This window comes from Myotis davidii, unplaced genomic scaffold (genome assembly GCF_000327345.1).
Source record: "Myotis davidii unplaced genomic scaffold, ASM32734v1 scaffold571, whole genome shotgun sequence".
In the NCBI taxonomy this organism is placed as follows: domain Eukaryota; kingdom Metazoa; phylum Chordata; class Mammalia; order Chiroptera; family Vespertilionidae; genus Myotis; species Myotis davidii.
In genome coordinates this window covers 526,609-541,196 of record NW_006283136.1, presented here as the reverse complement: position 1 = coordinate 541,196, position 14,588 = coordinate 526,609, and the positions used below count along the sequence as shown (strand labels likewise).

Here is a 14,588-nt window from a genome sequence, read left to right as displayed (position 1 = left end):
TTTCCCTGTGACCATCTCTTTTCTTTCCTCCTTTTCCCTTGCTCTGTCTCTTCCCACTATGCACAGATAAACATTACCTACAAACTCCTTAATCTCATCTGTGGAGAATGTAGAGTTTAAACACATGAATAAATAGTTTAAATCCCACCCCTTCCAATTTAGAAAAAAAGAACCATAGTTAATTGGTGACTTGATTTTTACCCAGTTAGCTTTTATGAATGATGTATTCAAATGTAAATTTGAAATATTCACTTTACTCTTGAGATGACACAGTATGAAATTTCTAATTAGCTCATGGTTTCTTTTATTTTGATACTTGGTTTTGAGTATTTTTTTTAAATTAAATACTAGGAAATGATAAACCTTTCTCATTTTCGTTGGTATTTTAAGAAGGATATATAGGCTTCTTTTTTTTTTCTTTCCAATTATTTAAAACTTGACTCATTAAAGACTTCTGGTTTTGGAGGAAAGTAGTTTTTATTATATGTGAGTAGAGACCAGGAGCGTAATGGATATGAAAGAAAATTAACAGGAAGCTGACATTTATTGAGTACCTACTAACTAATTGCCAAGTGTTAGATTAAAACTATTTTATTTAATTCTTATATAGCAATTTTATGAGGCAGGTAAATTTATTAACAGGGTATAATTACCTTTATTAGTTATATCTATGTTGATAAGTCCTATATCTAAATTAAGAAAAATATAAATCTTTAAGACCACTTATTCCAAGCAATATTTTTAAATATTATTGGTAGTAGTATTTAAAACCTAGATTGATAAATACGGGAGTTCTGTTTCCTTATTGTAGGATAACCCCACTGTGGTAGTGGAAGACCTAAGGCTTTGCACAGTGAAACATTGTGAAGACATAGAACGGCGATTCTGCTTTGAGGTGGTCTCTCCAACCAAGTGAGTGGTTCTGAACAATTTGGGAGTTGCCTTTATGTTTCTATAGCTTGTTTTAAAAGAACTTTCCAGAGTAGAGAAAGATTTGTTTCACTTGTGGTGGTCTGTGCTAACTAGAAAAAAAGTGTCTTAAAAGTAAATTTCATTGTTTCGTGATTACAGGTATTAGAGTCAGAAATTTCTGTAACTTATACCCAGTATCATATTCTTTAAATTCTATAAAGATTATTGATGTGGCCATATGAAAACTTTTTAGTTGTCATGGATGATAAAGTGAACTCATATATCAGATTGATTTTTTATAACTATCATTTTATATTTCTACCCAATAGAAAAAAAAAGTGTTATATTTATATGGTAAATTTAAAGTTCGTGGGTTTTTTTTGTGTGTGTGGTTTTTTTTTAATGTGAAGGAATGGGTGATTTCTTTCCAGTAGGTAACTTATTTCATTAATACCTTGATTTCTTATTGAATACAATCTGTCCTAAAGATAGATGAAATAAATATCATTCAACAGAAATGATTATTTTTTGTTAGAAAATTATTGTATAACAGAGTCAGCAAAAAAGTAAACATTTATTATCCTTTTTTTGGTTAATTTAGTGACTGAGAAAACAATGTTATTTCCCTTTAGAAGTTGTATGCTTCAGGCAGATTCTGAAAAGCTGCGCCAGGCATGGATTAAGGCTGTTCAGACCAGTATTGCTACTGCTTATAGAGAGAAGGGTGATGAATCAGAGGTTAGTAAACAATACTGCAATACCAGATGATATATTGCCAAACGTTTTTAACTTCTTCTGCAACCTTGTATGATTCTAACATTCTTTAAGTTTTGTTAAATTGAGGTATAATTGACAAGTAACTTTATATTAGTTTCAGGCATACAATGTAATGATTCAATATTTGTATATACTACAAAATGATCACCACAGTAAGTCTAGTTAACATCTGTCACCGTACATAGTAACAAACATTTTTTTCTTATGAGGAGATTTTAACATTTACTCTCTTAGAATTTCTCAAATATGCTACAGAGTGTTATTAACCATAGTCACCACACTGTATATAATATCTTAATGACTTATTTACTTTATAACTTGGAGTTTGTATCTTTTGACTCCCTTAACCCATAACATTCCTTTTTTTATGGAGGATGATTTTTTTCATAATTGAAATGTTATTTTTAAAATCTAGACTGAGTTTCTCTTTTGTTTACTTCTCTTGACTTTACCTATCATTTTATCTTAATATTTAAATATGTTTAATTCTGTATTTGAATATTGTCCCAGATTGACAGAAGATGGTCTGATGCAAATATTTCCTCCAAATATTATTTTAATTAATAATAATGAATGTGAAAGGTATTTAAAATTAAAACTGGGTAAAATCTAAAACAGGAAGACTCAAATTGTCTCTTAGTTGAAATCTTTCTGGAGAAGATAAGCTTAATATGGATTTTGGGTCATAGCCTGGCTTCAGCTTCTCAGTGAGTTTATATATTCTTGAGCAAGGCCATCAGTGCGACTTGAGAAACGGAACTCACCACTTTGGTAGGATCCTGAAAATGAGTCTTTTGTGAGTCCATGCATGTCTGAAAGTGTCTTTATTCAGTCATCATACTTGTTTGATAGCTTGGTTGGGTGTGGAATTTTTAGGTTGGAAATAATTATTCTTAAGAATTTTAACTGCATTGTTTGTTTTTTTTTGGTTCCAGTGTTGCCATTGGAGTCTTTCTTATTACAGTACTATTTTTTGTAGCCTTCTTCTCCAATTCTCCTGTTTGTTTTTCCTGGAATTTCTGGACTAATCTTAGGATTTTTCTAATTTTTGTGTGTCTTTTTGCTCTAATTTCTGAGATATTTTCTCTATTGACTATTTCCGTTCTGGTAGCACGTATTTAATTTAACCATAGTCACAACACTATCTAGTATATCATCATGACATATTCATTTTATGACTTGGAGTTTGTATCTTTTGACTCCCGTCACCCATAACTAGAGTTTCTTTCTGTCTGCTGACTGCTTATACATGTAAACCTGTTCTTTTTTCATGGCTACATTGTTTGAACTGTGGTTCTTAGCCTCGACTGCACATTATGATAACATGGGGAGCTTTAAAAAAATAAGTCTCAGCATTGAACAGACTGTCAAACTACAGCGGGAAGGCCGGGGAGGGTTGAGTGGGGGTGTAAGAGATCAACTGAAGGACGTGTATGCATGCATATAAGCAGAACCAATGGACACAAGACACTGGTGGATAGGGGAGGCCGGGGGAAGGTCAAGGGGGAAAAGAAAAAGGAGACATATGTAATACTCTTTGTAATACTTTAAGCAATAAAACAAAATTTTTTAAAAAGTCTCAGAATTAGAGTCTACCACTGAACAGTTTAATGGAGTTGGGACCCACGTATCAATATTTTAAAAAGATTCCTAGGTGATTTCTGTGTACATGCATTGTTGAGAACCATTATGTTCTAGAGCAAGCATGTCAAACTCGCTGACCGTGGACCACATGCCTCGTTTATTTGGCCCGTGATAGCCTTTGAGTTTGACATGCTTCTAGAGGCTTGGTTCCTTGGCTGTCTGGTAAACCTGCTCATGATTATACGGTAGCTAAAAACCTCTTTGGAAGCTCTGAGAACAGTTAGGACTTTGTTGACTATGAGCTTTGCTGAAGTCTGAACCATTTATTTTTTGAGGAACAACCAGAGTTAGGGACTTTGGGGTCTTTTCACCTGGTATGATTCCCCAGAGAACATTCACCAACCTCCAGCATAGGGGTGAGGGACTGACTGGGAGCTCATTACTGGGGGTCTCAACATTCAGTGTGTACTCGTTCATTTAGTCCTCTGCCTTTCATCTTCTGGGTAAGTCCCTTCCAGATACTCTGATTTACCTCACCAGAGAATGTACTTCCAGTCACTTGTGTTTATGAATAGGGAGCAGAACCCTAATGGCATGAAATTGGGGAGGGACCTTGGATGCTAACTGTTTCTTACACAATCATTTCTCCAACTTTTATCCCCACTTCCAGGGTTAACATAATATAAGTCAGTGATGTTTAGTCTGTGTGCGACAAGAATTTTTAAATCATGCAATACCTTACTATTTAGTCAGAGACACTGACCTCTTTTCCCTTAGATTGTTAAATTAAAAAACAACAACAACAACAAAAACAGTAACAACCAACACAATAGCCTGACTCAAAATTATACCTATTTTTTTTTCAGATCTGCAAAAAAAAAAAAGTAATCTTTGGTGTCCTACAGAATTTTAATAATTAGTTTATCTGTGCCATGATATGAAAAAGGTTGAAAAATCACCGGTTTAAATCCTTGAGCCCTTTGAATATTATGTGATGTAAATTGGTGAACTCTTGAGATCTGCCCCCAGAGAATTCCCCATGAAGCTCCAAACCCGTCTTCCCAGGAAGAAAACACAGATCATATCCCGAACCCCAAAATGTGGTGGGTAAAGCCACGTGGCGCCCAGTGGTGGGGGAGAGGGCAGAGGCAGGAGGAGGGAGAAAACCACTCCCAGCCTGCCTTTTTTTACTGCCATCCTTAGATTTGGCCTTGGTCTGTTCAGGTACTTTATTTACCCATTTTCCAGCTCCTGACGTTTTGTTGCTCTTGTTTATGTTATTCCTGTTCTTATGGGTAAACATTGTTTTTAATGAAAAAAAAGTTTTTAAAAAGTAGATTACACATATTATGCCATTCCACACCTAATAGTAATTTCTTAATATCATTTATCACCCAGTCTATATTCAGATGTTCCCAGTTGTCTTAAAAATGTTACTGACAACCTCTTGTACAAAGTAGGAGCTTACCTATGCTGGCATTGCATCTGGTTATGTCCCTCAGATTTTTCAATCTAGAACAATCCCTTTTTTACATGGCAATGATTCACTAAAGAGACCAGGTTAATTGTTTCCATGCCTTAAGATTACATAATGGGTGGTGCGTATGCTTCATGTTGCAACAGGAGATAGAATATTTGGTTATGCAACCATTGCTAATCCTGAGATCAGGCTTCTGTGGGAAGACGAAATGGACGTACTGGATTTGAGAAGTGACAGTGTGATTCCTCCATTTCCTCCCTTGTTTCCATTCTGTTTTGTTATTTTGTATAACACATCTACTTCCTGTTACTTTCACCCTCATAAAATCTCCCCCATCAACTATTTATCAAATGGTTTTACAGCTGAGTTTGCTATTTCATTAGAAATTGAAAAATGATTTTCTAATTCTGTCATCCCGTCTACATTTATTAACTTATATTCTTATGTGAAATACAGCTTTCCTCGTCATCTGGAGCTGTTTAGTTTCTGTAATAAATGTTTAATTCTAATTTTTTGCTTTTAATTACCACATTTGGTTAATTTATTAGCTACCTTAAGTGGGGACAGATATTTAGTTTTTGGGGTATAATTTAGCAACTCACAAATTTTTGCAAATAAGTTGGGTTCCAGTTAATCACAATAATTACTCTTTTTTTGTTTATCCTCACTGGAAGATATTCTTCCATTGATTTTCAGAGAGGTTGGAAGGGATGTGGGGGGTGGGTGGTGGGGAGAGAGAGAGAGAGAGAAATGTCGATGTCAGAGAAACACTTTGATTGGTTGCCTCCTGCACCTACCCTGAACTGGCTTGAGCCTGCAACCATGGTATGTGCCCTTGACCAGGAATCGAACCTGTGACCTTTCGGTCCTCGGGCTGATGGTCTAACTGAGCCAAATTGGCTAGGGTAATAATTATTCTTTTTGATTATCAAAATGATCACATCTTTGTCCAATAAGGGACCTGGGTAATGCCTTTTAAAAAATTCTCTAGTTTTTAGCAGTTTTGAGAGAAAATAAAGTTAGGTGTGCATCCAGATCATTTTGAAGAAGCTGGTTATGCAAGTAACTGGGTTATGCAGAATAATACACTAGAATAATAACTGCTGAAATAACTGGGTTATGCAAAATAATACACTAGAATAATAGGGATTATGGGACAAATAGGGATAAGGCTGACCTAAAAACCTGTGTAAGTTTGTAACTAGAATCCTTTCAGGAGCTTTAGAATCGTAGTAGAAATACTAGCACAGTTAAATTCATAATAAATGAATACTAGAGTATAGATAGGACCTAACTTTAAAAGTTGGTGATGCTAGCCCTGGCCAGCGTGGATCAATTGGTTGGGTGTTGTCCTATGCACCGAAAGGTTGCCAATTTGATTGCCCGGGTTTCGGGCTCAATTCCTGGTAGGGAGGCAAGGAGAAGGCAGTTGATTGATGTTTCACTCTCACATAAATATGTCTCTATCTCCCACTCTCCCTTCCTCTTTCTGTAAAAACTGGATAATAGAGACCATTATAAACTTTTGAACAATAATAGATATAGAGGCAGAGCTGCCTCAAACAGATTGTCAAACTGCAGCGGGACTTTGTAATACTTTAAGCAATAAAAAAATAAATCTTTATTGTTCAGATTAAAAATAAAATAAAATAAAAATTGGTAAAGATAGCTTAATGGGAGGGTACAGAAGAATTGAGGTTACTTATTTATGGTGACAGAGGCAAAATACATAATGCAGTAAACACTTTCAAATCAGAGTATGTGGCCAAAATGAGCCAAGAACAAGAATGGAGGATGGGTGTCATGGGAGTCCTGTGTTTCTTGAAATGACTAGTCCAAGTTCTGATGTGTTAGTGTATTTTGCTTTCAACTTCTCTAATTTGGCGCAAAAGCATTAGCTTATAGAGGGAAATTGCTAATAAACCAAATGTTTCTGCATTATATTGAGATTCTTTCCCCATATGATAATTGCTTATGAATACCTTGGAAAAACCTTGTATAAAATAATATTTATTTTTTTCATGAGTCTTAATAGTTTCATGCTTAGTCCCTCTGTTTTCTCATTTTACACATTTAGCGTTCTCCTTTCTCTTAGACCTCATATTTTGTGCATATGTTCATTGTATCAGTTTATACATGTGTATATCTGTATAAATATTATATGTAAATACATATTCTGTATATTATATTTTCATTGTACCAGTTTATATATATTTACATAAATATTATATATACATATATAAATATATATACATATGTTTTCAATGTTTATACAGGATATCCCCCCAAAATGTATACACATTTTAACAGCTGATAGCTCAATTTTGAAAATGAAATGTATTTTAATAAACACTGCCTTTATAATTATTCAAAGTGTGTATATATTTTTCCCCACAAGACCAAAAGCCAGTTGATAGAGGAACCTATATCTTTCCATTTTAAAAAAATTTATTTTAGAGAGGGAGGAAGGGACACTGACTGGATGGAGCTGGCAACCTGATATGTGCTCTGACAAGGAATTGAACCTGCCACCTTCTGATGTATAAGATGATGCTCCAACCAACTGAGCCACACTGGCCAGGGCTATTGTTCCATTCTTAAATCTCTAATGCTTCTACCAGTGCCTGGTTTAGGTCCATAATAGGCTTCAATTTATTGACCAGAAACTTTTGTTTGGAGCCTATAGTATGCAACATGGTATTACAATCTTTTTTAAAACGAAGACAAAAACAAATAATTTTTAATTTTTTAGAAGCTGGATAAGAAATCATCTCCATCCACAGGAAGCCTGGATTCTGGAAATGAGTCAAAAGATAAATTATTGAAAGGGGAAAGTGCACTGCAGCGAGTCCAGTGTATCCCTGGCAATGCCAGCTGCTGTGACTGTGGCCTGGCAGACCCACGGTGGGCCAGCATCAACCTGGGCATCACCCTGTGTATCGAGTGTTCTGGAATTCACCGGTGAGTAGGCCTGCCCAGGGTGAGAGACTTCTTTTGGATAAACATACATGTAAATTATCATGTCCCATTAGTTTGAGGGCCTTTTCCACTTGCCTAATTTGACTGCTAGCTTATATCTTTTTACCTTTGTAAAGTGGATACAATTCTGGCTTGTGAAGAGCTTTTGAGGACTTTGGTTTACCATTCACTGTATTAAATCAGAAGGTGTATTCCTATCTATATGTGTGTTGAGGGCTTTATTAGAGACTATCATATTGTAAGAGAAAAATAATTTGCATAAAAAGCAAATCAAGGTTGATAGTTTTGTATATTAACGAAGTCTTTTCCCACTTAGGAGTCTTGGAGTTCATTTTTCAAAAGTACGTTCTTTAACTTTAGACACGTGGGAGCCTGAACTTTTAAAGGTAAAAAAATATTTGCTTTAAAATGTTTCATATTTCCACATAAAAGGAATTTAGAATCTTGGTTTACAAATGTATGAGTTTCTCAATGCTAACAGTGAGCTGTGTTGTTTTGGAACATTTCTGTGGCTATTTTGACAAATCTGGTATTTTCATATTGGGTTTTGAAAACTGCTAAGTTTATGTAGCACTCTTAACTCCAAGTCAGTTCACTTTTTAAAGAAACCAGCATTCCTACATTTTTATGCTTTCTCAAAAAATATCATAGGCTCAGTGCCTTAATTTTAATATTTTATAATTAATATAAATTCTCGATAAAAATATGAGACATATTGCTATAGTAAGCTCCATTATGAATTGGCATATTATGTTGTTTCCATTGGGTTTAGCATAGGACTATTTGCAAATTTACATTTGTCAGGGTAGTAGCCATCAAACAAAGGCATCCTTTTTCCATGTGTGAGGATTCATATCTATGAAAATGTCATAAATAGTTTTAGATGACATCTGGGTTTCTGATATGACTTACAAAACTCATAAGTTAATACTATACTCCTTTTAATTCCACCCATTTAGTTTAAAGGTTGTAGTATACTTTTCATTTATTTTGTCTGAAAATTGTCTTCTTAATGTGCTTGTGCTTTTATTTCAATCTGTAAATAAATTGGTATTCCTCTCAACTATGTAAAGTAAAATAAAGGGTGTCCCAAAATTCACACAAGAAGTAATTTTGATAGAAAACACAGGTTTATAATTAAAAATTGTAAACTTTTTATTGTTTCATAAAGTATACAGTATAGGGTTATGTATGGAATAGCATACTGGGTAAATGGCCTCCACGGCTTTGCTGGCACATACGCACTCTTTAGTTATTGCCTGAGCAGCCGCATTTTTGAAGAAGAATGGTCCGATGATGCCTCCAGCCCAAAATCCGCACCAAACAGTGACACGTCGTGGATGCATTTGTTTCTCAACAATTAGTTGTGGATTTTCTGAACCCCAAATGCGACAATTTTGTCGATTAACCAAGCCATCAAGATGAAAATGAGCCTCATCGAAATTTAGCCACATTTATGCAAAACAGTCATGGAAAATTTCAACAAAAGAGTGCCTATGTGCCAGCAAAGCTGTGGAGGCCATTTACCCGATATGCTATTCCATACATAACCCTATACTGTATACTTTATGAATCAATAAAAAGTTTACAATTTTTAATTATAAACCTGTGTTTTCTATCAAAATTACTTCTTGCGTGAATTTTGGGACACCCTTTATTTGTGGAATTATGGTACAAACCTCTAAATGAAAGTGATAAATTGACTCCTAAGGTAGAGCCCTGTTTACATAGATTTTATTAATTGTTATTCAGAGGTGAAGAAAGTGGGGGACGAGGGGAAGAAATCTAATTTCTGCATCAACTTTCTGTGTAGATATGACCTCAATGGATTCAATTTAGAAAATTTGTTTGAAACACAACTGTGATGCATTAAAAAAAACAAGACAAGCTTTTAAACAAAATATTTTGAAATATTTATATATGAAGTATAAGAAGAAAATAGTTTACTTCAGTTCTGAGTTATTTAAAACTTTTCCTGTCTGGCCTTAGACTTCTTTTTTCATTTAATTGACCAGACATTGTGAATAATATACAGGATTGTGCTAGCCAGGGTGGAATAGAAAACTAGTAGAAGATGGGAGATGAGAAGAAACCCTTTCTTGTAGGAGTGGTAATTCTCTAGGAGAGGTATTTTGCTGAAGAATGGCAAATGGTGATATTGCTCTCAGCTCTTGTTTCATTTTGCTTTAACAGTAAACTTCTTTATGGGATGAGCAGTTGCAGAATATGCAAAAGGACTTTACTGGCTGTACTTGCTTTAATGACTTTTATAATATTTTAGGAATTTCTAGCTTATTTTGTTTTGTTTTTCTGCCAAACAGCTTATGTGTGAGTTGGGGAATGATGTTATAAATCAAGTTTATGAGGCTAAAGTAGAAAAAATGGGAATAAAGAAACCACAACCAGGACAAAGGTACTATTTCAGTTGTCTTAATGTGTTTTCTTTTTTTCCCTAATCAGAAATATAGCTATGATTTTATTTCACCATAATTGATATGTAATACTGTAACAGACTGTTTAGAAGAGAACATTACTGCTTTTGTTAACCCGTAGCTAATTTTTTTTACTGATCAATCAATTATAGTCTCCAGATAAGAATCTTAAAAATTAAAGTTCTACATAGGAATGTAAAAACTCTTGGCAGTTAAAGTAGACCAAAGTTCCATTTAAAAAGAGATAATCTGTTCATTAATGTATCTAAGGATTAAGTTTCTACAATGAATAATTTTACATAGTGAGACTTAAGCGAACATTTGTTAATCACGTGCTTTATACATAGCATTATGGTGTAGAATTAAAGGTGGCAAGGTAATGGAAAGTACTTAATTGCTGTGTTTGAAATTATACTTCCATTTCTGTATATGGAGGCTCATTAAATAAAGTGGCTAAGAGTGCCTTCAAGATACATAACTTGCCGAGACCGGTTTGGCTCAGTGGATGGAGCGTCGGCCTGCGGACTGAAGGGTCCCGGGTTCGATTCCGGTCAAGGGCATGTGCCTGGGTTGCGGGCACATCCCCAGTTGGGGGTGTGCAGGAGGCAGCTGATCGATGTTTCTCTCTCATCGATGTTTCTGACTCTCTGTCTCTCTCCCTTCCTCTCTGTGAGAAATCAATAAAATATATCTTTTAAAAAAAAAGATACATAACTTGTTTATTTTTATTGATTTTTAGAGAGGAAGGGAGAGGGAGAGAGAGATAGAAACATCAGTAATGAAAGAGTACCATTGATTGGCCACCTCCTGCATGCCCCCTACTGGGGATTGAGTCTGCAACCCAGGCATGTGCCCTTGATCAGAATCGAACCCAGGACCCTTCATTCCACAGGCTGATGCTGTATCCACTGAGCCAAACTGGCAAGAGCCTTGTTTTGTTTTTTGATGTTGTTTTTAGTCTATGATTACTTTTAGCATTAAAATTTTATTTGTCATAACCCTATGTTGGGGTTTTACATTTGACTAAATTCTTATGTATAACCAATACTGGTTTTTTTTATTAAATATATTTTATTGATTTTTTACAGAGAGGAAGGGAGAGGGATAGAGAGTTAGAAACATCGATAAGGGAGACACATCGATCAGCTGCCTCCTGCACACTCCCTACTGGGGATGTGCCCACAACCAAGATACATGCCCTTGACTGGAATCGAACCTGGGACCTTTTAGTCCACAGGCCGACGCTCTATCCACTGAGCCAAACCAGTTAGGGCAATATTGTTTTAATGTTACTGCTCTCTAAACCAATATCACTTAAATCCGATTATTAATTTACTGAAGCATGGCTTTTTGAGTTACTTTAGACCTTGAAATATTCTATTTTAGCCAAAGACCTAAGCATTTGAAAAATATACAGGAAAAGGTATAGAACAGGCTTGGCATTTATAATCCTACTAGAGGCCCGATGCACAATTTTCATGTAAGAGTGTCTTCCTTCCCCTGGCTGCCGGCCATGGAACCTGGGACCTGGGCTGGCTTCCCTCTGGCTACCCACAGGCACCCAGGACCCGGGCTTCCCTTCGGTCTAATTAGCATATTATGCTTTTATTGATGAGAAATCAAAAGTTTAAAATGTGGTATCTTTTCCCCCGTAGCTTAGAAATGTTGTGTTTTAAAGTAGTTGTCTTATGAAAAATTAATACTATCAATTGTGATAGTTCAGTATGTGACATTATTGGAGTAAAAACAAAATGAAAGCACAAAGGACTATGTATAGAAATGAATGAGTACAGAAATTAAGAGAAAAAGAATGCCATGTTAATATTTGATTTTTAAGTTAGTTTGTTATTTGTATTTGATTTGAACAAGAAATCATAGCTCATTAAATATTTGGAAGAAAAACTTGGCATAATGTCACAAATTCTGTTTTAACTAGTATTACATTTACTGACTTTCTTTGAATTAGTCAATGTATAATGGCTGCTTTTCAGTGTTAGTCATGCTCAGAGACCAAGCAGAACATCATGACATTTTTATGTTTACCAGACAGGAGAAAGAGGCATATATCAAAGCAAAATATGTGGAGAGGAAATTTGTGGATAAATGTTCTATATCATCATCACCTCCTGAGCAGGAAAAAAAGATGATCTCCAAAAGTTGTGAAGAAAAGAGGCTTAGCATTCCTAAATTTGGGCCAGGTGACCAAGTTAGAGCATCTCCCCAAAGTTCAGGTATTACAACTTACTTGCGTATATAAATATTTTTATACACTGATGTCACTTTCTTAATCTCTGAATTAATAGCCATTGTAGATTTTTAAGTGCTAAAAACCTGTTTTCTTCTACATATTCTAAGGAAAAATTGGATTTCTATGTCTTTAAAACTATTAAATTTAAATAGGTCTTGGTAATTCGATTTCTAGGTAATGTGTATATTCTAAGGAATAAAACTGCTTAAAGTGCCAGGGGAGATGGGAATTATAAATCTATCATGGCAGAAAGCCCTAAATATCTGATTAACCACCTAACATCCTTCCTATTTTTCCCTCCTAAATTTTTCCCAATAACGTTTTTTTCCTGCCCTTTTCCCTTCTTACGGCCTGCTTTGTGCTTTGCTAACTTGCATGTCCCCAGTGGTTGCTGTAAATAGCGACGAGGCCAGGCGGGAGTCTCTGTTCTGTCCTGATGAGCTAGATTCACTCTTCTCCTACTTTGATACTTCTTCAAAACTACGTAGTAGTAAGTACTACTCTTGTGGAGCATTCCAAGTCTGTGCCAGTGGTCATTGTGCGGTGTGGCCATTTCTCTAGATGTTACCCATTGTCTCAGAATTACACATTACTTACAGTCATACAATAAATTCTTTTTACTACCCCTTACATATTATGGGGTAATGAGATGTGTTACAACTCTGAAAATAAGTTTATTTTCAGTTTTTCTGCTTGATTCATATTTTGATAAGCTAAGTGCTCAAAAGGATTAAAATTGTATTAAATGTATTCTACTGGTGACGGCTGAGTTCCCATTGATGTATCAGAGTTCATTTTAAAACTTCGTTGTTTGTGGGAGGTTGTTTTCTTAAAGGCATTTTTTTAAACACTAGCTGATTTGTCTTTAAAACAGTCAAAAGTAATGACAGTGGAATCCAGCAGAGTTCTGATGATGGAAGAGAATCTTTACCCTCTACAGTGTCAGCCAATAGTTTATATGAGCCTGGTGAGTTTTGGTGAAATTCAGTGTTAATTAGTATTATTTGCTGAAAAATATGTATGTTAAATGCCTAATCTTGATTAAATAGTTTCTAAAGGAAGTGGTTAGTTTTTTGGAAGAAGGAGTAATACAATTAAATGAAAAGCAGCTATTTCTTTTTATATTTGAAAGTTATCTTCTAGCTGTACATTCTTCTGAACTTCATGATATATGCTATAAGTGCCTTGTCTTAGAAGTGCCTTTTCTTAAAATTTTTTTATTGATTAATTTGAGAGGGAGGAAGGGAGGGAGAAAGAGAGAGAGAGAGAGAGAGAGAGAGAGAGAGAGACATTTTTTTGTTGTTGTTCCACTTATTCATGCATTCATTGGTTGATTCTTATATGTGCCCTGACCGGGATCAAACCCACAATCTTGGCATATTGGGACAACGCTCTAACCAACTGAGCTACCATTCAGGGCTAGCTAAGGATTACTTTTAATTCACATGGACTGTATGTCTTATTACTCTTTTCTTTCTTTGTGGTGGTTTTTTCTTATCAGGAGGGAGATATCAGCAACTCCCTACCTTTAGATTTTTTTTGTGCTTTACTGACCTGTACTTTACTCCTATATGCCCTCCTTCATATTTAGTGATTTGGGTATTGCAGAATACTCAGGGTAGTAAATGTTCTTCACATTATGTGAATTGCTTATACTGCAAATTGTGATGGTATTGGATTATCCTAGGAATAAAGTAAGGTGTTATCTGGTAGTAAAATTTTTTAGGGATTCTTACTGCCTCTTTTGAGTGTTTAAGTCCAGGCTTATAGGATTATACCTAATTTTAATCTAATACAGAGTAATTAACCTACCTATTGGATGCTGGCAAGAACACAAAAGGCTGACAATACTAATTGATATGTTTATAAGAGAGGTTGACTGGGGAGTGGTTAGTCTATTGGAAATAAAATATCTTTGTGAGATCAGCTCATTTTGTTAAATTAGTCATTTCTTATGCCACAACTTTCACATTGTGATACAGTTAAGAGTTCATTTAAACAATTGTGGCAAATTACACATAATGTAAAATTTATCTTAAACATATTAGAGTGTACAGTTCAGTGGCATTAAGTCTTTTTTAAAATACTAGTGGCCCGGTGCATGAATTCATGCACATTGAAAGAAAATTAATTAGAAGAAATATTTTAATATTGCTATTTGCCCTTTCTCTATAAT

The 14,588-nt window shown here is 35.0% G+C and overlaps 1 protein-coding gene across 1 annotated transcript in view; it reads left to right on the top strand.

Annotated features, from left to right (window-relative positions):
* The window catches only part of ACAP2 (ArfGAP with coiled-coil, ankyrin repeat and PH domains 2), a 91,431-nt gene that overhangs the window by 64,400 nt on the left and 12,443 nt on the right, over nucleotides 1–14,588 (top strand). The window contains exons 13-20 of the mRNA XM_015562384.1: nucleotides 812–912; nucleotides 1,545–1,650; nucleotides 7,506–7,714; nucleotides 8,049–8,118; nucleotides 10,054–10,145; nucleotides 12,211–12,395; nucleotides 12,798–12,902; nucleotides 13,287–13,379. Coding sequence (XP_015417870.1) covers nucleotides 812–912; nucleotides 1,545–1,650; nucleotides 7,506–7,714; nucleotides 8,049–8,118; nucleotides 10,054–10,145; nucleotides 12,211–12,395; nucleotides 12,798–12,902; nucleotides 13,287–13,379 — 961 coding nt within the window. The remainder of the gene's footprint in view (nucleotides 1–811; nucleotides 913–1,544; nucleotides 1,651–7,505; nucleotides 7,715–8,048; nucleotides 8,119–10,053; nucleotides 10,146–12,210; nucleotides 12,396–12,797; nucleotides 12,903–13,286; nucleotides 13,380–14,588) is intronic.